The sequence below is a fragment of the Falco peregrinus genome, chromosome 7 (genome assembly GCF_023634155.1).
Source record: "Falco peregrinus isolate bFalPer1 chromosome 7, bFalPer1.pri, whole genome shotgun sequence".
NCBI classification, from domain to species: Eukaryota; Metazoa; Chordata; class Aves; order Falconiformes; family Falconidae; genus Falco; species Falco peregrinus.
In genome coordinates, this window is record NC_073727.1 from 54,703,434 (window position 1) to 54,730,437 (window position 27,004).

Genomic DNA, 27,004 nt, shown 5'->3' on the forward strand with positions numbered 1-27,004 from the left:
AGGAAAAGACATAGCAAAAGCAGCTTTGACATGGATTTATACTTAGAAAAGCATCTGCAGGCTTACTGGGATGGAGTTCACAATATAGGCTCTTGGACTACTAGCAGAAAAACTCAATTTGATTCTGGAAAGGAAGGGAAAGAAACACAAGAAAAAATTTTCCTCATTGTAATCTGCAAGTGAATTCCATGGATCCTTTACTTTGGAACAACCACGAGTAGACAGAAAGCTTACAAAGATGGAGCTGGGAAAGGCAAAGCTGCTAAGAACCGGCCTCAATGCTTTATATCAGGCCATCCACCCGATGCATGGAATTGCCTGGACAGATGGGAAGCAAGTGATACTGACTGCTTTATACTACCGTAATGGACAGCTAAAGTTTGGAGACTCAAGTGTTGTTGGTCAGTTTGAACATGTTCATGGGCTTTACTGGGGCCCATGTTGCTCTACAGATAGCCCAGCTCTGCTCGCTGTTCAGCATAAAAAGCATGTTAGCATTTGGCAGCTGGGCTACAGCACTGCAGAGAAGAACAAACTCTTGATTTCTCAGACTTGTGAAGTTGGTGAGCCATTCCCCCTGCTTTCTCAGGGCTGTGTCTGGCATCCAAAGAAGGAGGTCTTGGCTGTGCTTACAAAAAGAGATGCTTCAGTCTTGCATGCTGTTCGTACTGACAATACTAGAGTTAAGGCAGATATCAAAAGCAGTGGGCTTATCCACTGTGCTTGCTGGACTAAGGATGGTAATCGTTTAGTAGTTGCTATAGGCAGTGCCCTGCATTCCTACATATGGGACGACACTCAGAAAACTCTAAATACCTGCTCCTTTTGCCCAGTCTTTGATGTGGGAGGTTACATCTGTGCTATAGAAGCCACATTGGACTTCCAAATTGCTGTAGCCACTGAACTTCCTTTAGATAATATCTGTGGTCTGAATGCGGGCATTGCATTTGATATACCATCTGGTACAGAAACTGGGTCTTTAATCTCACAGTCTGCTCTGGTGCTTGGTGATGAGGAATACTCCATGGACCTGCGAAGAAAGTCCACAGATTCAGATAGATCAGGTGTTGATTCAGTTGCTTCTTCTTCATCAGGTCCTGTGGATTTAACCCATATCCTTACAAACCACCGTCGGTCTGATCCCAGTCCTCTTATTACTCTGAGACGCAAAGACTCTGTAGCAACAAATGGTCAAGATTCTTCTCACTTGATCTTGGTGACTTTTGAGAGAAAGGTAACCACCACCAGGAAAGTCACCATCCCAGGTATTTTGGTTCCTGATATTATGGCTTTTGACCTTAAAGCTCAGATTGTGGCAGTAGCCTCTAATACTTCTAACCTTGTTTTGGTGTATTCAGTAACCTCTTCCTGCATGCCTCATATTCAACAAATCCAGCTGGAAAAAAATGAAAGACCAAAGGGTCTATGTTTTTTGACAGATAAACTCCTATTGATTCTGATTGGCAAGCAAAAGTTCCCTGAGCCTAGTCTTGTTCCATCCTCAAGTTCAGACAGGTATGTAATGCGTCTGATGATCAAAGAATTGATGCTGGAAGAAGATTCTTCAGCATTGCCTGAGAATAAGCAGAATATGTTTTATAACTTTGAACCCTCTGTTAATATACCTGGAAAAAGAAAGTTCTTTGAAAATCTTGCTACAGAAGACCAGCCTCAAAGCAGGGAGCTGTTAATACCCAGAAGCACAGTTATTCAATCTCCTAGTGGCAGGAGAAGACTCATTGAAGAAGTAAACAGCCCTAGTTATGAGCAGAGCATTTCAACAAGTGTGAGGGACCTGGATGAAAAAAGGTTCCCAGGTGATCCCTCAGTGGCCTTAGAAACATTGGATGCTGAACCTACCAATCGTTCAGTGTCTCTTCTTGGTTTTGGAACACCTACCAGGCTTTCCAGCAGACCAAATTCCCCTAAAGTGCAGTTCAATGTGATCCAAGAAACATCAAGTTCTCCTACAAACAACAATTTGCCAAGTGAAAGAGGAATGAGTCACATATCTAGAAATTTAGAGAGACTTTGTGGCAGCTTCAGTGAGTTACAACTGAGTCTTTCTGAAATAACAGACTTCGCTAAAAATGGGAGGAGGATATCTTTAGCCTATCCATGTTCACAGGAACCGCCTGTCGTTCATATCACTTACCAGGTAACTTTTTTGTCAGCTTAAAAATATTGTGATACCACACTGAATCTTTAAACAATCTTGTATTCACTTAGCCTTAAATCAAGAGGATGCAGTTTAGTTCTTATCAACCAATGAGAAATGTAACCTGAGTTTGGAATCAAGCTTAATCTAAAATGGTATTATGATTTGTCATTGAAACAATAACTCAGGATGACGTGGTAACTTAGAGGATACTTCACATGGGAGATCTGTGTCTGTTCTTCTTTGATTATGCACAACTGTCTTAGATAATAACTGATTATGTGTGCATCTATCAAAGAGAGAGAACAGAGGCAAACAGTTGTTGATGTATAAAAGGTTTATATGTTAATGTAGAGATAAGCCTATGAGTAGGGTGGTACAGTAGCCCACCAGAAACATAATACATTCAAAGCTGAGCTCAAATCCAAAGTTTGAAGATTTGAAGTTCCAAGGCTAGACTCGCATGAAGACCGAAACAAAGTAATGACTCTCAGTTTCTGGAAAATTCAGATGTGCATGACAGTTGGCTTATTTCTGCTTTAATTTCTCACCACTTAACTTCACGGAGCTGGACATACTCAATTTTTGAAACATATTACCCCTTTAAATTTTCTAGAAAATAAAATAATCCGTCAATATGCAATTATTATTTCATTAAATAAATAGACAAATGTCAAATCATCATGTTCCTATCCCACCCTTGTTTTGGCAAAATTCCTACTGTTTTCAATAAGAATTTCAACCAAGGGATGAAGGTTGGGTAATTATTTCTTAGCATTTTTCACAGTAATACTAACATTATACTGAAATATTTTTGGTCATGCTGAAGCTAGTGGTATTGCCGCTAAAACTGGGGTCCCTTTCAGGATGTAGATGCCAATTATAAATGTATTCTTATCTACTGCAACATAAGCAGCTTTGTGTCAAAGTAATCCATTACATTGTGATGCTGCTGAAGTATGTACTTCTCAAACAAGTCTGACTTCCTTTAACTTTAAAGGAATCCATACAGACATCTAAGCACTCCTCTTTTAAACACTCATTAAGGGAATGGTGACTCAATTCAATCATATTCACTACTTTTTAGTTATTGTTTATTTGGCATTTAAGGAGATTCTAGTATGTTAGTTACTCTGGATAAATGCAAAGCTTTTGATCTGAGTTAGTCAATAATTTAACTTGAATACATTACACAAATTCTGGTGAAAAAAGCAATGTCTATTTTAAATAATTTAGGATTTTATTTTCCAAGAAGCAAGCCCTTCTGTTCTCCAGCATGTTCAAATTAATTCTGATTGCTTAACATAAATCCACTTATTTATTTAGCAAGCAGCCCTATCTCTTGGATTCAATTGGATTAACCTTTCTAAAGAGAAGTTTTGTTTCTGACACGTAACATTAATCTAAGATTTGAAGTCACTGTGCACGTTTGCTTGCACAAGCAGGAAGAATTAATTATCCTGGTTTTTATCTTTGGAAGCAAAAAAAAAAAAGTATTAGTGCTTCTAAAATACTGCTAGACTAACTACATTCAGAAAGGAAGACTCTTATTTATCTGAACAGGTTAGTTTCACATTGAGCCAGCAGAAAGCACTGCTAGTACCGCAGTATAATGACTCAGAAAAAGTGCCATTTAATGGCTTTTCGATGCACATAGCTTTTCTGCGTCTCAACTAATGCCTTGCACAGTTCGGCCTCTCTTCTGAAATCTAACAGGATCACAGCATGATGCCAAAAAATAATGAAAAATAGACTGATGGCAAAAAGGCCTCCAGACAGACAGGGAAATATTTGCTTCATAGGCAGCTAATAATTTTCTCAGAAATTAGTTGTTTTGATTAGTTTGGATTCAGACATCTGAACCTTGTTCCTCCTTCAGGAGTTGATTAGTGCTCTGTGAGCTCAGAGACCAGCTGGGCTGTGGGTTCCAGCCAGGCTCTGTGTTCACAGTGCAAAAAGTCAGGAAATAGCTTTATTGCCTTATGATATAAATATCAGCCTTTGGAAAACTGTCTAAGCTTTAGGAACACTGCAGTCCTGTCAATAATATGTCCATTATCTTTCAGCTTTTTGTGCCAAGTGCATGTCTTCTTAAGTGTTTGTATAATCCCCAGCACGGCAGAGGCTCAATCCTGATTGAGAAATCTATTGTACTATAAACCATAATGATCAGTACTGTGTAACCATATTTATGCATTAAAAAATAAAAGGAAAGTTTAAAACATGATAGATAAAACTGTAGCAATAATTAACGGGCAATTATGAACACTGTTGTGTAGAAGTATTATTGACATATTTATATATGATTCCAGTTCTGCTTAGAAAACCATAATATAAAACAGAATGTGTATTACTTAATAATTCATGATGTCTGCTCACTAAATAGTCATCAAAACCTTTGTTTATTCTGTTAGTGCTAGCCTATCTATAACTCCTCTGAAGTCACGTCCATGCAATACTACCAGAATTTATATTCTTTGTAGCCCATAGCCATAAAAAGAAAAACATGATCACTCACACTTTGGAAATGTCACTGCACTATCACTTGTGTAATAGCATTCAGCCACCAGAGGTGACTTGATCATTCAACCCTGAAAAGCAAATATTATTGCTCTTTCATCTCATACAGACTTGTGATTCAGGATAGTGTGGGAGGGCAGACAGACAAATGCAGTTAAGAGGAGATTATTTAAAAAAAAAAAAGATGAGGATCTGTCAGATTTGTTTCTGTTTCATTTTGCAAAAAGATACTTTTATCATCCTTTTCCCCCAGAAAAGAAACAGCTGCAGAATATTTAAACTAGCCTCATTCAAAAGCTAATTACAGTGGAAATAAAGCCAATCTGGATTTGAAATTAATGGCATTTAGGCAAACCTCTCCAGGAGGAATAAGATTCATCTTAATCTGAAGAACATCTCAAAACTCCTGCATTTTGCTCAGAAGCGGTATTATGTCAAAAGTGTGTATCAATGAGAGCATATATTGCATAATTAAAAAGGAAATAAATACCTTTTCAGCAATTAGTCATGATGATTTCCTTTTCTTTGCATTCACCAATAATTGTGTACAAGTCAGTTTGTACTTTTATAGCATCTTCATACAATTTACTATCAGAAACCTTATTGTTAAGGTCAGCTATAAAATAAACATTTTTTTTACACAGAGCTGAGAGATTAATAGAAAGGATCTAAACATATGGCAATAAAGTTCTTTTGATAGAAGTACATGAAGCAGAGATAAAGAAGGGGGGTAATAAGCGTGGCACAGTAAAATGAGCAAAGACCAGGCTGCAATGATCAGCTGTAATAAGACCATGAACCTTTCTAAAATCCAAAGGGCAATTTTGACTTGCGTTGAGCAACAGAAAGTAAGTCATGAAAATGATGGAAGAGGAAGGTGATATGACTGCTCCCTGGAGTAAGAAACTAGTCAGCCATCCTGAAGTTTAGAAGGGAGAGATTTAGGATGACTGTAAAAGAAAGACCTGGAGTAGTCAGGAGAAGGTGTGATTAATGCATGGGTAACATTTTGAGCAAAGGTTGAGGAATTTGTTAAGAACAAATTCTGACAACAATGTTCTGAAACTGATCAATAGCAGACAAACAGGGTTTTTAGAGACACAATCTTTTATTACAGCAGTGGATTTGTTTGTTGGATACACAGACACAAAAGAAAAGGAATATGTAATGTCAAAAATGAATCCAATTTTTCATACTGTGCAAAGAAAGTAAAGATCTGAGTTTAAAAACCCTCTATACTCAAACCAAAAAGATCGTGGAAGCACAAGCATGAGGACAAAGGGTTTATCTTAGATAACAATGTATCTGAAACAGCAGTTGCAGAACTACTAACAGGGAGCCGAGAGCAGGTAGAAATCCTAGCATCGTATCATCTGAAATGCTGATGTGCACTATAAATGCAAACTGCACTGGGATTTAAGTACCCCTGAGCACCTCAGATCTCTTCCAGCGTAAACATTTTACAGGCTTATGCTTCTCTGACAGGTTAATTAGGGTTGCAATTGGAATGTTCCACATAAGGGCAAGCAAAGGTATTAAGATCTCCACCAAAATAAAACCAGGATCCACCAAAAATTGAACAGGAATCACAGCAACAGTAAAAATCATGAGAAGAAAGGGGAGCAGTGCAGGCTGCCAGACCTAATTAATACTACCTGTGGCAATGCTGCACAAGGCTTAATGAGACACAGTACTCTGAATGTCAAAAATCATAGTTTTCATTTCTCTTCATTGCTCTTCCTTAGCCATCTAATTCTCTTTTCATTGTTTTCTGGGACAGACCCCCCACATCTATTTAATTTACTAGTTTTTTTCTCATCCAGAACAATGAATGTGGGGGCAAGGCAAAAGCAAGCTGACTAATGGGTATTAAGGTATCAAAACTGCAATTACCAGTGAAGCACAACACAAAGAGCTGAAATCAAGGGTTTATGAAAACGAAAACAGAGTTCTAGGCCACTACAGCACTATTCATCTTACAATGCAGAGATGTGACTGACTAACCCGATACTCTTCTGTTATAAAAGCACAGATTATTAACACAAAGCGTAGAAGAATATTTAAAACACCTGTAATTCAGTACAGTACTTGAAATCATGCCACAGGGAATATTATTTGTTCAATGGCAAAAAATAGGGATTAATAGAAGAAACATAAGATGGTTAAGGAATTAGCTGGAAGGAAGATAGTAAATGGTTATAGTAATATAAAAGAAAATGGAAGGAATTTACTAGTGGATTTTTTTCATAATTGATCTTGAGGCTAATCTAGAAGTTTTATTAATGATCTGATGAGACATGCTAATAAAATCTGTGTATGGCATAAAGTCAGTAGTATTTTCAATACAGGACCAGGATATTGCATCTGTAATTTGGTGACCTTAGCATCTAGAATAAAAAAAAAAAAAATATTAAAATGAACTAATATAAAGTGCATAGTGATATATTCTATGATTAACAGAAGGAATTTCTGCTATAAACTGGATATTCATTAGCTGGAAACAAGGATGACAAAAGCTTGAATGTGTTAAGTGACTAAAAGATGACTCTGAATCAAAAATGTGGTATGTTTATGAAAAGAACAAAGGCAGTCTGTGAGGTTCATCAGTGAGGTACATCCAGTAAGTAATGCAATAGTGGGCAACACAGCTGTGAGGCCTCATCTAGAAAACATTTTACATTTCCACACATTCATGTGCAAGAAAGACACATTCAAACACCAATTGGTCACTGACCCAGTGTTAGTAAAAACAGCTCTGATGGGTAGCATATTCCTATTTACCTGTTTCATCAGTTGTTGGATTTAAGTTCATGTGGATGATCTAGCATCCAGGCCAGTGCAGGCAGTACATTAGGAAGTACAACATAAACAGTGAAAAAGGTCAAGAGGCAGAACTAGCTGACCTCTCAGTGGGGTTCAAAAAAGTGACAAAAGACATGCTTATTTATTGTGCAGAAAAAAGGTATATAATATCTAACCCAGGAACTCTTTTTGTCTTAGTAAATTATTTTCTTCTTGCATGTATTTTCATTCCAAAACATGAGTTTTGAAAGACAGTTTGGCAACACTGTGATGGGTTGGCTGCAGCCCCAAAGACTCTTTATGGCTATAAAATCCAATCAAGGGGCAGGCTGACATGGGTGAAGGAAAACAATTCTTGAATTAATGGTTAATTTCTTTTGGATTTTTATTAAGGGAGAGTTGGACTTAACATACTACAGGAAGTTGGCTAAAGAAACTTAAATATGAAAATATCCATTCACGTCTGTGGAAATATATTTATTTCTTCTGTGATTAGTATGTTCTGAGTTTACCAATAAACTTTGGTTTAGGGTAAAACAATTAACATGAAGGGATTTTAATCTGAGAATTGCAAGTTTTGTGTCTTCTATTGGAGATAAATAGCAACGTAGCAAAACCAGATATATATTTTCAGAAGAGGTGGATTGAATTTAGATTTGACTAGAAAATCATCTTTGGGTTAAGGCATGAAAATGGGAAGTATCAAGGTGATATTTTAGTTGCATTTCTAACTCTGTCACAAATTACTACCATGACCTTGAGTAAATCTCTTAATCTTCCTGTGTAATTGTTTGGTCACCTATAAAGAGGGAATACTAACAGTTACCCACTTCTCAAGAAAGCATGGGTTTAAATCAGTTAATCTAAGATACAATGTATGTGAACATATTCCTCAAAGAGAAGGCATGTTATCATCACTTAAACTAAATATTAAACAAAAAAGACTAAATAATTGGAAAATTAAAACCAAAAGATTCTTGACCTGACAGAATTTGCCAGCAGACAAAAATAAATGTAAATATTATTAAGTTTATCATTATAAACAGAAGTATATGACAAAGACAGAGAGAACAGCTAATATGAATGTTCACAAGTGATGAAAGACAAACAACTCTGAAACTTAAGCTTTGAGGTCTGTACTTAAAAAAGTGGTTAGGATAAAACCCAGATGTCGTGTAGTTTTGTATGTATAAAAATGTCTTCCACCTCAATGACTGTTCCAACAATAACTTGCAAGGCGAAGTAGGAAACATACTAGAACACCGTCATCCTTAGTATACATTTCCATTCAACTGATTTCAAGTCAACACAAGCAGAGCTAGATTATTTCTGACTATTCTTGAGTTGAAGCATATCTATGGGAAAAAAATGAACCAGTCGGGTCAAGGCAACATGCCTGTCTCATTTGTAGTCCACCTTTTTCTGTAATCCATTCACTGAAGTACAAGTTTGAATAAATTCTGGTATTTCAACCTGAATTCAGGAAAATGAAGTAGCTGTTGTATGTGCTAATCCACAATATGCAGCAATGAAAAGCTTTGCACAAATATCTATACAGGAAAGAGCATCTTCGCAATGTAAATGCAGAGCATGTGCTTACTGCTGGACATTGGGCCCACTGAATTTTAAATGTATTTAGGTTCAATAGAATATAGTACTATAGTATTTGAAGAGACCTAAAAATGACAAAGAAGTTCTGGTTTATGGTTATAGCTGTTATAAAAAGTTATGATAGTTTTACGACTAATGATACTTCTTCAACCCATTCCTTAGGTATTTTCCTATTAATTACACAACAATAAATTTCTGGCTGTTTTGAACAGGGAACAAGATGAGAAGACTTTTGAAAGTTGGAAAGTTTACATTTTTAATGGAAAGATGTTTTTATGGTTCTTACATCTTCAAGCAATCATAATACATAAACAAATAACAATTAGCCATAGGCTATCTGCATGGTCAATCTGTGACAGAATAGGGAAAAATACTTTAGCAACAGTTGGTAGACAACCTGATTTACAACCCATGTGATGTCGTTGCATGACAGCATACATACTATGTACAGAAAAATGAAAAGTGACTGATTTAGAAAGGTTGTTACACAGCAAAAAAAGAACATATTCATGCATATATTCATGCACATATTCACTGAGAGAGCAACCGAGTCAAAAGACAGCACAATTAGAAACGAAGACAAGCATTACAAGAGACATTTATTTACTCAAAGGTTAGATTACTATGCACAGAAACAGAAGATGCAGTTGTGAATTCATTCAATGGGAGGTTTCCTATTAGCAAGAAAGATTCAAGGGTATGAAGTAGACACAGACAAGATAGGACTAGAACAGGAGTTAGGATAGATGACATCTTTTCAATCCATTCTAAAACGTTAACTTGGATGCCTTCTGAATGGACAAGACAAAAAGGTCTAGGACACGGGATAAATAGACTGTTCATTCAAGTAACAAATCTGTTAAATCTGGAGGTATTGCAAACATAAGGGATACCACAGAAAAAAACCACCATCATAACACATGGGAATTACACAGGTGGAAAATATGGAGAAGAAAGAACAAAATGAAATTCACAGGACAAGTATAGCAAGATTATTTAGAAAAAAATGTCCAATTCACATATATTCTATAATAGCATTTAGTGACTGAAAAATTTCAAATGACAGCAGATAAGAAAATATAAATGCAAATATATATATCCACTTCATAACCATACTAGCTCAACTATTTTGCAGTCCTTGGACTTTGCAGTGATCTGAATGACAGAACACAAAGGTGTCGATTCCCAAGGCCAGCTAAACTTCATGAAGTACAAATATGCCACCTTTATATTCAAGTGTGTTCTTTTAGTGAATGTCAGAGCAAATTCTAGGGCTGTAAATTCATACATTCCCTCTCTCTCAAAGAAAGTCACAGGATTTCCAAGCTACCTTGTTATGACAACTTCTCAGAGAGACTGCCACAATGTCCAGTCTCTCTGCAATTCCCTCTATGCCAGAACTCAGGTTATTCTACTGGGGTGGAATAGCTGACCAATGACTATCAAAACCACCGACGTGTACAACTGAAACGGAACAGACTACTCATTTGCTCTGGTAGCATCTTGGACAACTTTATTTCAGGCATGATATTTCTTTCCACTGAACTGACTCGTCAGGCAGAAAGATCCAATAGACGTATACATGCATGACCTAATATATTATATATACAGGGCTGATGCAGTTTTGAGCTGCATAAACACACAAAGCAAAACAAAGTAAAAAGCAAAGTGGCATATTCCTCTTCACATGGGATTATGAGATCGTGGTTAGAATTGCACTGCATGATGGTGTCATCTATAAATTGTAGCAAAGACAGATAAAGAAAAAGCAAAATGACTAGAGAACTGAAAGGAGTAAGAGCAGAGGAACGGTTAAAAGAACTCAGGCACAATGTCTCAGCCTTTAACAAGATCTTTTCTTTTACATGCATGCATTTGAAGAGAAGTTTTTCAAATGGAGCAGTTACTGAAGAAACAAAAGATGTTCTTCTCTGTGATGGCAAGATCCATTTGAATTTAGTTCAGCAGCTGTTTGATCTGCCTGTTATTGAAATGAAACATGGTATGTTCTTTTTATTTCTGGTATCAGGTTTCACCTGAGATTTTTAGCTTAAAAGAGGCATTGTGGTAGAATAATTACCCCATACTATAGAAAACCGAAATAGCTAACTTTTTTTTGAGAAGTATGTGTTTTCCTGTGCCTGAAATACAGCAGAGTATCTCTTGAAATCATTTAAATGCTAAGTAACTGCAGAACTACCTCTTATCAGAGTAGTATGTTAGATGCCTCTGCAGAAGAAGGCTAAGAAAATAATCGGTACACTGTGTTACCTGGAAATAGTGCTTCCTTGAGACCTTCTGGCATTTTGCTTTGCTCATCTTGACAAGCATGTCTCAGACCTGACAATAGAGAGTAGGCTGGAGAAAATCTGATTCTCAGAATATTATATATAGATGTATCATTTAGCATTTGGAATTCTTTTAATGTGAGATAAACAATGAAGCTCAATGTTCAAATTTGCCAATCTCACATTTCTACCACCCACTACTGACTAACTTGTAAGGACAGAAGCAGCTAGGGAAACCCTAGCCCCAGCCTGATTTCTAAATTACCTTGTCCCTGACTGTTCATGTATGCTACCTTCTCAGAAACATATATACTGTTATTTTTTAGCCATTTTTCTGTAACCCTTCTGATTACTTTTCTCATCACAGTCTGAGTATATTATGATCTTACAGTACACAGTACTTGGCTGTAATTATGATGTCTCTGCCTGGTTTCCACACTGAGAGATGCATAAATTACCCTCTGTCTTACCCCTTGTCTTAGCCCCTGGCAGGCTAAGACGTATTGGCTTAATCACTATGCTCTGTCTTATGAGAAATATATTCAACTGTTGGTGAAATCAAAAAGAAAAGGAAATTAATAATATAAGCTATAGTTTTCTAAATAATGATGGTTGCACACCAGACTGCTATATAATTAGGCTTACTGACAAGAAAGAAACTGGGCCTGGGATGTTACTTGTGCTGGCACCAAGAACAGTGGGGAAAAGAAATGTAAAATATGCACCATTCTGCCATTCATACTCTGCTTATCTCCTTGCTGTTGATGAGAGCAGAGGAATGAAGAAAAGGGGCCACAAATACAACACAGATCAGGGGAGCTGCCTATGTGTGTCACCAAGACACATTGGGCCATTTCGGTTTTCCCCTAGCTTACAGCAGTTTCTGAGACTTGTTCCAGAAGATAAGGATATGCAGGTTTCGTACTTTTGTCAGCAATCTCTCTTGACTGTACAGTGCAGTGGAGGCATATATGAAAAAACTCTACTTGCTGCTGAGCTATTTCCCAGCAGGTTTCTGCAGTAACACAAGGCAGCTTTGCAGGGCAAGGACGATATCATTTTTGGCCTGTACTTCCAGCTCTTGATTTTGGAAACAAATGCCCCTAATGAAAAAAGAGCTTCAGAATTCAGTATGAAAATAATAAACAATGGGCCTGAGAAAACCCATTTTCAGCTCTGTAGAACAGTTGAATATTTCATATTTAATTAGCAGAACACCACTTCTCAATTTCATGCATTAGGATTCTGAAATATCAAAAAGGCAATGAATCAGAATCATCCTAACGTGTCCCTCTTTCTGTTCAATGTGGTGCTTGGCTTCTCTGAAATTAAGTCTGGGTTTTGACAACAAAAAGAAAAAATGAAAGAAGAATCTTTCTAAAACTCATCACAATCCTGCAAAATTATCAGGTTTGGGGCAGAAGTAGTTACGTAGTTCTTTATTGATTTCTGACCAGTACAAATTTATATTCCTAAATCTTTCCTTTTCCTAAATCTTTCCTTTTCCAAAAGGCATGAATATTAAATGTGATGTTTAAAAATATCACTCCCATCCTTTAATACTATATAATTAAAGGGGACGTAATGAAGAGTGTGCTTGTATTACAATGACAGCTTGGCATTTTTTACTATGAATAAACACTTAAACTTGAATATACTGGGGGAAAAAAAAGTTCACAACTGTAGGCCGCAGTAAACTGCACAACCCACAGTAAGGCTATTAAGACTATCAGAGTTATACCAGCAATGAACTTGGACTCATCGTTGGCATTTTAAGCCCAGGATTGTAATACCATTACCTATACTAAATATAGCCTTGTTATATAGTGCCCTGGTATTAGCACACAGAAGTCTCTCATTTCAGCAGGTCAGCACTGCAATAATCGTGCATAGCAAAAGCACTACATTATGCACAAGGTTTTTCCACCACTGAAGTATTTTGTGGGATATGCTTCAAAACAAGTGTTATCTACAACACAGAGATTTCCAACATTTAAATGGATGAAAATAAAAAAGTCCCAAGAGTTTGACAAAAAAGTATGCTTTATCACTTTGACCAACAATGTAACTATTGATTTGGACAGCAGAATTTCCACTTTCTGGCCCATTGCTTAAAGAATCTGAAGTCTGTCCAGAATTAGAAAGAAAGTATTAAGAGTAGAAGATTAGAGATTCATGGTTTTGAATTACAATCTTCTTATGATGTAACAGGTGACACGACAACACGCAATAGTGTAGCAGCCTGGAAAAGTGCTTTGTTAATAGTATAAGGAAGGGAGATTTGCCTGCTCTGGGAATAGGCTTTTTTTAGGACTGGCAAAAATTAAGCATGGTTCTTCTGGTATTTCTACACTTCCTTTTTTCATATTCCTTTTCAAAACACACGTTTATCTCCCTGAATTAAAAATTTAGAACAGAAGAACAGAATGCTTCAGGGCTTTCTTTACCTCCTATCCCAGCTAATGTCCCTGCTCAGTAATAACAGGATTACACGCTCTAAGAAAAACATGTGATACAAAGGCTCCCACAATGCTTTTCAGTTGCCAGAGACTTTTTCAAACTGAAAAAAAGACAAAATAGAGAAGACACTGTTTTCTAGAAGAACTGCAATATCCAGTCCAAAAGGGAACAGGTAATTCACTAGAAAAAATATATATGGTACATATAGCTTCATGTTCAAGCTGACTTGCAAAGGAAAGTAAAAAACAAAGGGGGAGGGATAGGTTTATTTTCTGCTTCTATGCAATACAGAAGCTCAACCTGAATGATTTTGATGTCTTTGTTTTTTAATCTTGCCTCGTTTTTTTCCACAGAAAAAAAAAAAGAATTAAAAATGTGATTCAGTTTTTGTTCATTCTCTTTATGAGAAGATTCGATAAATGAATAAAGGACAAGAAATTTTATTATATCAGCTTTTGTAAATTATCTTCAAGGTGTAACTTCCGTTTGCTATATGAATTTGAAAACATACTGAACAATCATGGCTTGACAGTAAAGGAGATGGAAAATGCTTCTTCCTTCTAGAACAAATACAGCACAATCATTTTCTTTGCCAACTTTTTCAGGTTTTATGATCTCTTCATCATTTGGATAGAGCAGATGAGCAAAAAGGATAAGCAGAAGTAGATGTCACTAGAACAAAAGTCAGCATGGAAAGAAAATGAAGATATAATTTATCAGAATTAGCAAAGATGCACTTTGTTTTTCAACTTAATTTAAATAAGGGACAAAATGCCTCAGACCTCTCAAGACCTTTCATTTAGCCTCCCTTTGCATTTACACAAAGGTGTGTTTAGCATGGATTGTCAGATCTTAACGTCATTAGTGTAATAAGGCTTTAGTGCACAAAAAGAAAGCCTGCTCTGCTGGGTGCTGGCTGACTTTTTAAAACATGCTTATACATTTTACATAACCAGAGCAGTACACTCATTTTCTTTTTTTGCTTAACTTTTGTAGGTTCTTCTTGGATTGTGCTCACTGCAGACAAGGATGGCTTTGTGCCATTAATATTCAAAGCAACACAAGAGATAATTATAAGGGATGGAACTGACAGTTCAGAAGTCTGTGGAGGTCACTCCTACAAAAAAAGCATTTCAACGCGACCACCAAGCAGTGTGACATAACTTCTGAACAAAGAACGTTAATGACTTTCTTTTCTAATACAATACAAAGACATTCTGCAGTGTCAGAAATGGAATGACTAGAAAGCTGTTTTCACTACTTTCAATGTATTTTAACTGTAAAATCTGTGGCACGGTTGCACTATAGCTAAATCCTAGGGTTGGATGGACCCTCATGATTTCTTCTGAAGGATCAGACCTAGAGTGAAGTTCACCACAGCTGTTGTTATTGGCTGCCAGTGGACTGGAGCAGAGAGACTAGCCTCTACTTTAATTGTGGTCAGGGTGTTCTTGGAGAAACAATATTATGCTAAAAACCATATGCGGTAACAACAAATCTAGCTAATACTGGTGTACAGTCCACACAAAAGCTGAAGAAAATACAACTAAAGAGCATTTATATTCATTAAGGAAAACTGGGAAGGGGAAAAAAAAATAAAAGAAAACTGCTTCAGGCTCTTTTCTGTTCCAGCTGGATCCCATGGAAACCTGCAACGTTTTCAGAAATGCTTAATTTTTATAGGAAAATGTTCAATTACTAAAAAGGTTGTATCACCGTCTCCTGTCAGTATCTTACACAGCATGTAGAACTATACATGCACACAGAAGAGAAAGAAAAAACCTTGCAAGGTAAGTTAAGGATCAAAGACACTGAACATCAATTTCGTTTGGCTAAATGCAGGTGTCTACACTGCACTTGTAATCTAAACTCTGGTATGATCAGTTAAAAAAAAGGAAAAGCACTTCCATAGCAGATTTCTCATGCCCTAATGTAGATTTCAAACTGATCATGGTGAACCATCCCTACTAAGTAAGTAAGTGCCTATTCCTTTTCACCGGCTGCAAAAGCAAGCTAGGTTGACCAATATAAATACAAATATTTTCATTTAGTTAGATGAAGCTCACCCTCAGAGACAAGACGCAATACAGGTACATCTGAGAAGCAGGCAGGCAGATTCATGAAAACTGAACTTTCATGATTATGGTGACAGAAATAAGCATAAAGGAAGAGCTAAATGAACTTCCTAATTTTTCTTCCCCTAAATGCAAAGACATGGGTAAAGTTTAATGAATGAGTAGCTACACATGTGAGGCCTACATCTGGTACTACTGGACAGGCTCCAGCAGAAACCATGGAAAGGCATGCCTGCTTCACCCTGCACATTCAGGGAAACACAAAAGGGATAAGAATTATTTAAGCTACTATTAAGACTTATATTTCATACTGTGCATTTTGAATTTTGTTAATACTTCTGGAGACTCTTTTTTCCCTGCCTGGGAACCATGGCAAGCCTGTTTATAGGGCGCAGATACGCTAAAACCAAGTTACAATACTTCATTCCAAATGAAGGCTGGATCAAGAAGGTAGATCTATGGTCTGAAGACACTTAACGTGTTTGGAGGTTTGGCAGTAGTACCTTTCCAGTGATGCAGCCAGAAATCTCATGAAGAACAGTTTCAGTTCCTGAAAGATGGAAACAGTTACAATTCATTAGCTTAAAGTATCCTCCCAGAGACAAAGGAATCATCATTCCAAATTGCCCACATCCACAGGTATGCAATGTAGCTGGGTATATTTGTACTACCTTGTTTGCAAAGATATTTTTAAGCAGCCTTGAGAAGCATTCCTGCTTGTGGGGAAAATCAAAACAAAACTAACAAAAAACGCCAAACAAAACAAAATTAATTTGACCTTCTAATCATTAAACATATCTATTACTTTACAGTTATTTGGTTAATTGGATTGCCTGCTACTTTGCATTAAAATTGTGTTCAAAAAGGTATTTGTATTATTACTGCTTCAAGATTTGGTTTAAGTCATGCTTTCCTTCACTGAAATCAGCACAAATCATTGAAATCAAATAAGTTAACACAGAGGTTCACAGACTTAGTATGGTGAGGGAGGGCATTATCAGATTTCTAAATGACATTGCACATTTCAAAGCAGCAGCTGTTTCTAATCTTCCAAATATATTTGAACAATATCCTTGTGTCTCACAACAGTACCTGGTATTTACAATACTTACACTATGGCCAAGTAAGATAAAACTTAATTATAACTGATTAGAATGATGGGAGGATACCTTTTAGAGGACTACTTAGGCTCAATGAAAGGAAGAAGTAAAAGGAAATTTTTCTCACAAATAGTATCCTCTAAGGGTGGTAGTCTCATAGTTTGGTCCAATTGAAATAAGGTTAATGAAACAGAAAAAATATGTTACATGGAACAGTCCTGCATTCTAAACATACAAACTTGAAGAAAAATGGGTTGATAACAAGACACTTTTGATTTTTCCTGTATAGCTTCCTTGAGTTCATTACATACATTATTCATAAGGACTTCCTCATTGCTACAGAAATACTCATGTTCCACCTTTTGACATCTTCATGCCTTAGTGCTGTTGAAACAGCCAAAAGGGGAATTCTGAGAAGGTGAAAATCTTAGCAGAGATCAGCGAGTATCCAGGCATCAAAGATGCCTCAGAACTTACACTTATCACTACATACTTCATTGTCAGTCTGTCACGCTACCATTTTAATTTTTCATGTATTACTCTTCTATAAAACAATCTAACTGTTGAGAAGATCAGGAGTGAAAAGAGCTTCTTTGAACAGCTATCAAAGTTTGGTTTGGATTGGTTCAGTTTGGTTCGGTTTGGTTCAGTTCAGTTCCATGGATTTTAGATGACAAAACAATTAGTTTCAGGGAATAACTGGCTGTAAAATTAAAAAACTTAGTTCCGTAATGTTTAATGATGCTTAATTTGGATTTGTTATACTTTGGTAACATTGTTTTTGCCTGCTGTATGATTCAAGGGTTACTGAACCTAAGTAGGAACTGATCTACTTGAAGGTGCTATCATCACCCAGCACAATTAGTCTGGTAACAAATGAGGACCCAAATTCATCCTGCTGGTCACCTACAATTTTATAGGAAAGCTTAAGAAAAAATATACTATATATCAATCAAAACTGTATAATGTTAAATAATAGCACTGCCCTCCCCCCCCCAATTATAAACACACTATTACGTGCATCTATTTGAAAACGAATGTTTAAATCATACACATAAAAATGGACACCAATTGAATGAGAAAATATTTGTTTTCAGGTAATGATTTAGGAGTGCAGTGCAGAACTATCTTATATAGTGTCTATCACAGAGCTGTAAAGTTAAAATTGAAAGTAATAAAAGCACTGGAAGAAGTGCTGAAGAGATTTATGCAAAGCAGAGGATAAATTTTCAGCTTTGGTTTGAATGGAGAACAGATGGAGAATCAGTGAAGTAGAGAGATATGACTGTTCTATTAAGCACAAGCTGTACAGAAGATTTTTGCACAAACAGTGATAAAGGCATGTGGAAAGATAGAGTTTTTACTAAATTAGTTGAGCAGACAGTAGGCTGTGAAAAGGAGAAAAGCACAGACTGAGAAGAATTCACCATCCTCCAGAAGTGCTGTTTTATAGGGCCAAAATCAATCTGTTTAGAAAAAGCAGAGCTGTTCAGATCACCTAAATTTCATGATGGCACTAAGCCCACCCCCCTTTTTAGGTTCCTTATTTGACCAGCAGAAAGGATGAGCTCCTCTGGAGTAAGAATGAGACTACTGATGCTATGTTCCTGGTCCACAGTCACCCAGTAGGAGAGTCTGCCTTCTGTAATTAAAAGAGAGGAAAGAGGGAAGACTAGGAGCTTAAATTAGAAGTCAAAGCAGAATGACTACGCTCAGTATGCAGTACCAGTGGCGCTCAGAAGACTAAATGGTGTACCAGCTCCTCCAAAACATTTCCCCTGTGGGGAATAAACAACATACCAGAAAGTCTAAATTTCCATTTTAATTACTCTGCATATTTATCCAGCACATTTATATGCATCCTAGTATATTTTTAGAGTTGGTATATCTTTACTTAAAAGTACAATCTGCTTTGAAGTAAAGTTAAAACACAACTTGCCTTACGTTTTCCATAACTTTGCTGCTAAGCATGCAGCAGTCTCCTTCACTCTTCCTGGTTTCTTGTATTGACCCACTTCTTGAGAAAATGCTAACAACACAAGTTCTATATGCCAGATAGGCTTTTTCTTTTTTGATTTTGAAAACAATTTTGTGAGAACAGTAATAAAACAATATAAAAATTAAATGCAACAAAATCAAAGTCAGTTGAAATTCTGCTGGCCAATCTATGATGCTGAGTTTGCACAATGAAATACTACTTTGATATTCTTCATAATAGCTAAACAGTGAGAGATTGCTGCAGGAAGCATATAAAGTAGGCCCTGCATGACCCTCAACTAGTTCTTCCCTTTTTTCCTCTACTACTCCTGAATAGTCTTATCTACACTCATGTGAAAAATCTTAAGTATTAATTCCCTTTAATATGTCTTCAACCATTAAAACAGTATAAATAGTATCATCAAACCTAACTGCCTTTCTCCCAGTTCTTATTTTTATCTATGTTTTCTCAGCTTGGACAATTAACATATTTTTAGCCATTTTTACTTTCAGGTTTTCCTATCTTAACAGCAACCCCCAAGCATTGGAGCATTTTCCCCATCTAGTATGTAGCTGAAGAGTCCTTCTTTCTAACCCAGGACAGTGTCAATTATTCTTAAGTAACTCCTGACAAACGTTTATCAAACTTGTTCTTAAAAAGCCAACATATAGTACCAGATTGCAATTACAAAACCAGTGAATTAAACCTGGACTCATCTGACCTAACTTTTAAGCATGTGAAGTCAGGTGAGGTAAATCCCATGGGTTATGCAATTTTGCACATGAAAGTATGAATTTATTTTCCATTGTCCCATACAACAGAAGTATTAGTGTTTTACATGTCAATAGTAAATTTGTATGTTTATACGTATGTTCATTAGTGAATATTATGACTTCATTTTTCTAACAGACTGAGGTAATTTCACAATCTTTATGTTAAAATGCAAACTCACTTTACTGAGATTCAGTATTTTGCTGCTGGTGCTGTTATCTAATGGACAAGTAAAGGTCTCCATTATCTCCCAGCTAATGACATTTGGGTACCTCTGATATGAGTTACCAAAGTGCTCAGTGCAATTCAGCCTCTGCTTGCAGGGAGCCAACACTGCCCTCGAACTTTATGCTTCCCTTTCCTCCACTATTATTTGACACATATATGTGAACAACCAGGTGTGATCAAATGTTTGGAGGCGTGTGCTGCCAAGTTCAGCACTGGCACAGAAAGACCTCCTGCACAGGAGGTGACATTTGCAGTGTTATACAGACTTGCCAGTTAAAACCATTAGTACTCAACAACCTCTGTCCTTTGGCAAGGATCCATCCCACTTGTCAGCAGGCACCATATCTTAGCAGACAAGGGAGTACGCAGTCAGGAGAGCCATACATCTAAAGACCATGGTGTAATACTACAGACGAAAATGAACCAAAACTCCAGGCAAATACAAACCATTAGTTCGCTTTAGGGGCAACAGTCACTTCCTTCACATCAAACATACTAAATACATTTCAAAAATATAAAAGGCAGTACAGAAAGGCACAGTTCACAAAGATTATTTTTTTAAAAAATGTACAAAATTCACAATAATGTATCAATTTCAGCAATCAAATAAACTTTTGCCACATGAGAAAAGCTCTAGTGTCCTAATTGAAACTTAGCTGTGGGAAGCTGAGATGAAGTTTTCCAAAGTGATACAGGTGAAAGGCCTTCTCATTCTCCATTCAACCCCTGCAGTCACTGGATGGAAATGTATGGACCCCAAAATTTATATGGTTGAAAAGACCCACCAAACTACTGGTAAAGCAGGTCAGTTTCTCAATTGAACCTACAGCTCAGCTGCACAGTTGTGCCAGCATAGTGGAGAAGGCATCATGATTCTTAAGTCACACCAGTGACTTACTAACATGCCCAATGCTATCATATCTCATACGCTTTATCTATCAGTGAATTATGTGTCTCTGTAATTATCAATAAATTACTTTTGAAGCTTAATGTTTCAGTGCATTTTACAATAAGGCGAATTGTATTTCTTTACATTTTACCTACCACAGACAGCATAACCTACAATTAACAAATTAGTCACAATTTGATTTTTAAGTATGATGCTAACTGTTCCCCTTGTTGTCCTTCACTCAGAAACTTAGTTTACTTAAAAATAAGTCAAATAAGGAAAAAAAGTGTAAGTCAAAATACTGGCTCCACTGCAAATTACTGTCAGAATTTCTTTTAACTTCAAACAATTCATGATTTCACACTCAGTTTGTAAATACTCTTATGCTCATGTAACTTGCATACAGCTGTTAATCTCTGTTCCCATGTCTATCTTTCCTTAATAAAATTTTATTTAGGTATCAATGATATTGTTATCAACACAAAATGTAGCTGCACTGATCTTCATTGATACACTGTTACCTCAGAACACTTGTACCTGTTAATAGCATGAAAGAAAACTGTGCATAACAGCATGCCTGAAATGTAGGATTAACCTGAGAAGCAGCAAAGATGAAAGCAGTGCTGTTGCAGATTAGTTACATAAAAGGAAAATAGAAAATGCAACTGTAGGAGACAGAAGTATCTAGGCCTGAATTGTTTACTGCCATAAGAAAGGGTTCTCACAGCAAGATTTATTGAGGAGAAAAGAGATCTACATATGGTGGCATAAGTAAAAGGGAACTCCAGGGTGCCTACTAGAAACATTAAGAACTGAACAATCTCTCTCACATGATATTTTTAAATACCTGTAAGGATGTGATTTGTATATGAGCTTGGTTCTGGACTAACCACCATTACAAGGATGTGTAATTTAAAAGAGCATATTTGTTCTGAAGAGGTATGCCTGAAAATGTTCTTGGAAAGACGATTCCCAAGGAACACTGTCACATCAAAAATCCTTATTTGCAATGTAATTGTTTTACGCAAACCAATTTTAAAATGGAAACACTTTCAAAAAGCTATCTCATTTTTAATATACATGATATTTTTGTTTTGCATGTTATTTACGGTACACAACAAACTGTGTGACTAGTCAGGAGATAATTTTTACCTCTTAGCACTTTCACAGCAGCACAAGTACAATAGTTTGACACAGAGCTTTATGCTAGCAGACTGGAAGATCCCTTTTCCTGCCTCAAAGCAGAGATTGTGACTATTCACAATGTATGTCCTTTGTCTTCTACAGCTGTCTGTTAAATACTTGAAAACAGTTATATCCATTATGTCTCCCTTTAGTCTTCTCTAAGCAACATGACTCCTTCAATTTCTTTCAGACATCCACCCTGGACCTCTTGCTCCTCTGCCCTACACTAGCATTCAGTATCTGTCTTAAACTGCAGTAGAGTTAGTAGAATTTAGTTGAAGGTCTGTTTCAGGCATAGAAAAAGCACTGGTGTATGTTTTTGTGTACAGAAAAAGTAGGCTGCCACAGCACGAACAACTGCAGGAGGTGACAAAACGTTCCTGTATGAGTATTCTACCATTGCCCATGCCTTCTTCCTGGTGTAGGTAACAATCAGCTGTTTGAAAACTAACTTAGACAACAGCCTGCATCTCCTTTGTCTCTACAGCAATCAGCAAAGTGTTGGACCTGCCAAAGTCCAACCTGCTGAGGCAGGCTTCAAGAGGTGTGGCGTGCTACCTGCTTTAGGAGATGAGGCATAGTAGCTACTGCTGCAGAGAAAAGCAGTAATTGCCACTCACTTTGTCATGGTCCCAGTCCCCCAAATTTTCACTGATCCTCTCCATTCCTCAAAGCCTGGAGCCACAAGGAACCCCCGCAAGACCTCATGCTACAGAGAGCAAAATTCAGCTCTGCCTATGCTATGGAAGTATTGTGACCCCGTTGGGCTCAGCCAAGGAGAACAGGCAAGATACTTGTGTCTAACACACAATGATTCTGCTCACACATCCCACAGCCATGCCTGCCTTCTTGTAACAGCATGATATTGACTCAGGTCTAGGTAATTTTCTGAAAAAATTTTCATCTTATATTACCTTTATTACTAAACACCTCCCAAAATTAAGAAGAAACATTTTTAACCTAATAAGAAAAAGCACAGAAAACTTCTGTACCTTTTAGCTACTGATCTTAGGCTTTACCATGTCATATGTTAGGGGTCTCAATTACATGACAGTGCCTCATTACATTTTCCCATTAAGAAATACAATGATGAGATCAACTTGATCATCCATTAATGTCCATAACCTAGATTAATATATTTTTTTAAAAAATATGCTTGTGAAGTTAACAGGAAGTATCTTCAAATTCTTTTGCCTTATAACATTATGTTCTTTGAATGCATACATATTCAATAAGAGCAAAGAAAAAAAATCTATAGCATGCATAAACAACAACTCCACAGCGTGTCTCCCCATCGCATCCATTTCACCTTTCCCTGCCATTCTTTCCCTTTAACAGGTATTTATAACTCTTCTTTCTCAGACTGTACTATATTTTTATTAATGTTGTGTTTCAATCTAATTTGAAAAGCAGATGCCCAAATGATGCAACAAATTAAGTTATGAGAATGCAAATCTGTTCTCAGTGCAGGGACCGAGAACAGATTTGTGAGGCTGGTCAGTGTTTAAGAACAAACCTGACCCAATGCAAGCACATATTTTTAAAAGACAAAAGGTGTGCTTTTAATGAGCATGACCATAGGGAGATGCTTTCTATAATTTCAGCTTTTTAAACACTTTTCCTTGCATAATTTCATTGCCCCACTTCCTACCTTATATACATCTCCTAAGGGGTTCTGCATCATTTAAATCCCTGAAGTAACAGATGCATCATATATATCAGCAGTAAACAGCTTGAAAAGTCTGGGGAAAACAAGAAAGAAAACAAGAGATGTGTATTTGCATTACAGCTACTGAGAAATAACCGCTGTGGCTATGCACATCATGGCTGTGTGACTAGCCATGGCTAGTGGCTGCTGGCCAAGCCGCCTGCAGCAATTTTCATGCTGTTCTACATCGCAAAATAACCTGCCTGTGGTTACGCAAATAAGATACACACTGCTGGGGATGGAAATAAATGCCCAGGTGTAATAATAGCTACCTATACACCATCCTGGCACTCTGGTAGGCTGATACAATCCTGTTGCAATCAAAACATTATATAACTAACCATAATTTACAAATAACTACAAGTTTTGGTGATATTTTCAGCTCACTTGCAGAACAGCATTTATACATACATGTGAGAGAATTTATGTTATGAAAATAAAGTCTTTAAGAATACTTATATAATTATAGGCATAGGAAACAAACATTTAATGTGAAAACATCTTCTGAGGGATTCTTGAATTGTGGTCTCTCCACCTGATAAAACAGTTTTTAAATGTTTATTTCTGTGTATTAATATGGATGGTCAATTTAAGCTTATATGAAAAGAGTAGAATGTGAAATCATTACTGTTAAATAAGATTCTTTGTGAGATTACAGGAATAAAACTATACTCCACAAATGGTTACTGCCCAGTAAAGCTCCCTGGTGGCTCAGGCTCACAGGCACCAAGTGAAAATGCTACACAGTGAGCCTCGCTGCTGAAACATGTCCCCAGAAATTATCTTATTTATTATAGATTACTTGACAGCACTTTCAAACTGCATCACCATCAATCTAAAAAAATCACAGGGCATACCATTAGTGCCTTAGGAGGTATATTTTTTGGTCACTCTTATTTGAGGACAAGATTGAAAGCACAGGCTCCGTTTTACCCTCTGCAATGCACAGGAACAAGCACCCCAGGCACCTTCTATGCCAACAACTGATGTAATACAGTGCTGAGTGTTCAAGCAGATGCAATCCTGCAGAGAGAAGGGAGTGGAACTGGAAAACAACCCTTAACAACCCACCAGGTACTGCACAGGCGCAGGCAAAAGAGAGCAGAAATTCCTAGTGCTGTTCCATTCTTGTAACTGTGCTAAGTGTGTACTTCCCAGAGCTAAAAGAACAAGAGCAAATAAAACGATCGTCATTGCCATGACTCAAGCCCAGCTCATCTTTGCTCACCTCTCTGAGAGGCATAGTATACTAATCCCCTAACCCTGAGAGTATATTAAGATATATTGGGAACATATGAATAGATTTCTAAATGAAATTTTTCAGATCTCCCTTTCAGTTCTGGGCTAGTTTTGGATTGTTCTCTTTACAGTTGCACCCTGCCTATTCTTAATGAAAGAGGAATAGGAAAAAAGAGAAAAAAAACCCCAAAACTGTGTTTGTTCATTTTCTGATAAATTCTCATACACCTGAGTGTATTTGTAGAGCAACACAGCAAATCTGGCATATGGGTCCACTGCTTATCTTTCTAAACTAAAAATGCAGCCTTGGAAATCTATTATCTCAAATCTGTCTTTTATTCATTTATTTACTGCAACTCACAGCATCAAGTGCCTGAAGCTGGCAGAAAGATTCTCTTCCATTTAAAAACCACAACAGTTCAAACAAATCCTACTCCGGACCTCTAGCCATCCCTGTCTCTATCCCATGGCCACTTATTCACTGAACATGCTTCCAAAGGAACCTGGAAACTAACTTCTTTCACTTTGAACGGCAGCAATTTATCTTCCACAAACCTTTGCCAGTATAATCACGTAAGAGTTCTAACTCTTTGGAGTCTTCTCAAACACATCAACCTATCTTTCTGCATCTTGCAGGTGCTCTGTCAGGTATACAACAATGAAATTATGTTGAGCTTTTTTGGATACAGACAGTACATGGAATTTACCTTGTTTCCCATAGATACATAGATACCCTCACCTATAATACACCACAGGCCATTGAATTTAACAGAAAATCCATTTATTGAGCTCAGAATTTTCTCTGCAGCTGATGCAAAACCTGCATTTAAATAAGATGTCCCTGAAAGTCACCAAATTTTAACTTGAAGACAGGGGTAGAGAATCTGCTCTGCTGGCAATTTGTTACAGGGGTCAACCAAACTCACAGCTGTGTCTTATGTATTTGAATAAATCCATGGCTCTTGTTAAACCTTCCTCCACTAACATAAAGAACTCCTTAGGTCTGATTTTTTTTGTTTATCTTTGTAAAGGCACTCATGCAATATAGCCAAGTCACCACCTAGTGTTCTCTTGGGTAAGTTTGAGCTACCAACATATCTGACCTTGCAACCATTTCAAGCGTTTTTTTCACACCTTTATCAGCCCTGTAAGGCACCTTTACCAGTCTTTCAACATCGTGTATCAGAACTGTGGGTTTCAAAAATTACAATGATCAGACTGCTCTGCAGTATTGAGTCGTGACAAAGTAGCACAGTCTCGCAATGTAATTAACTTTTAAAGGGCCTGAGACTCCTCCAAGAACTTACACCCAAGGCAATCAAGACAGAAGTTTTATTGGAGTAGTTATGTATATTTATGTGCTTTCTTCACTTAAATGTGATCTCCCAAGGAAAAAAACCCAAAATCAACAAACACAAAACAAAGCAGGCACACAGCTCATCCTGTATCTTTCTCTTGTGCAGAAGGATCCAAGTAACTCTTGAAACTCGGAGGCTTCACGTTCACACCGGTGGCCTACCTGGCGGTTGGCAGGAGCTACCTCTCCTATCGCCCTCCAGCCCCAGGGCGCGACCTGAACCCGGCGGCGAGGCCGGGCCCGCCACACCACTGCTGCCCGAACCCCCAGGCGCCCCTCCCACCATGGGACTACTCCACACCGGGGACACGACACCCCCGCCTGAGGCGCCTCGTCTCTCCTTCGGTCCCTTCTCAGGCCTCACCGAGAGCCACACGGATGGACCATAGCCCACGGTGCGTTCCCCGCCGGCAGCGACCGAAGGGACGAGTGGCGGCCGCCCCCCAAACCGCGGCGACCGCTAGAACCGCCCTGAGGCGGTGCGCGCCCACGAGAGCGTACGTCACCGCCCCGCCCCGCCCCGTTGCCTCCTGGGAGCTGTAGTTTTGGTGGCGCCCGCCCATTGTAAGCGCCGGCTGTTGGGTCATAGAGTTCAGGCGTGCCCGGCTAGAGCGCCGCTGCCGGGCACGTTGCCG

At 37.6% G+C, this 27,004-nt stretch overlaps 1 protein-coding gene and 1 long non-coding RNA gene across 3 annotated transcripts; one reads left to right on the forward strand and one right to left on the reverse strand.

Annotated features, from left to right (window-relative positions):
- The first annotated feature begins 56 nt into the window (after positions 1–56).
- On the forward strand, positions 57–16,781 carry WDCP (WD repeat and coiled coil containing). Of its 2 annotated transcripts, XM_005230907.3 has the most exons (3): positions 57–2,158; positions 10,973–11,093; positions 14,836–16,781. In XM_005230907.3, the coding sequence occupies exons 1-3, from the start codon at positions 239–241 to the stop codon at positions 15,000–15,002; spliced, it is 2,208 nt and encodes a 735-aa protein (XP_005230964.1). In that variant the 5' UTR covers positions 57–238; the 3' UTR covers positions 15,003–16,781. The 2 variants fall into 2 exon arrangements, with proteins under 2 accessions (XP_005230964.1, XP_027633307.1); XM_027777506.2 differs by lacking the exon at positions 10,973–11,093 and having other exon boundaries at positions 14,836–15,008.
- Positions 16,394–26,830, reverse strand: LOC114010354 (uncharacterized). The gene is made up of 3 exons (XR_003551742.2): positions 26,734–26,830; positions 23,717–23,807; positions 16,394–16,464 (listed from the first exon to the last, which is right to left on the reverse strand). It is a non-coding gene; the product is annotated as an uncharacterized LOC114010354 (long non-coding RNA).
- Positions 26,831–27,004: the final 174 nt, after the last annotated feature.

What these genes read in the sequence shown, in the direction of transcription:
- WDCP (XM_005230907.3), top strand. Translation starts at nt 239, where the DNA reads ATGGAGCTGGGAAAGGCAAAGCTGCTAAGAACCGGCCTCAATGCTTTA. An exon ending in TCGTTCATATCACTTACCAG is followed by an intron (nt 2,159 to 10,972) that starts GTAACTTTTTTG and finishes ATGCATTTGAAG; the next exon opens with AGAAGTTTTTCAAATGGAGC. An exon ending in TGTTATTGAAATGAAACATG is followed by an intron (nt 11,094 to 14,835) that starts GTATGTTCTTTT and finishes TAACTTTTGTAG; the next exon opens with GTTCTTCTTGGATTGTGCTC.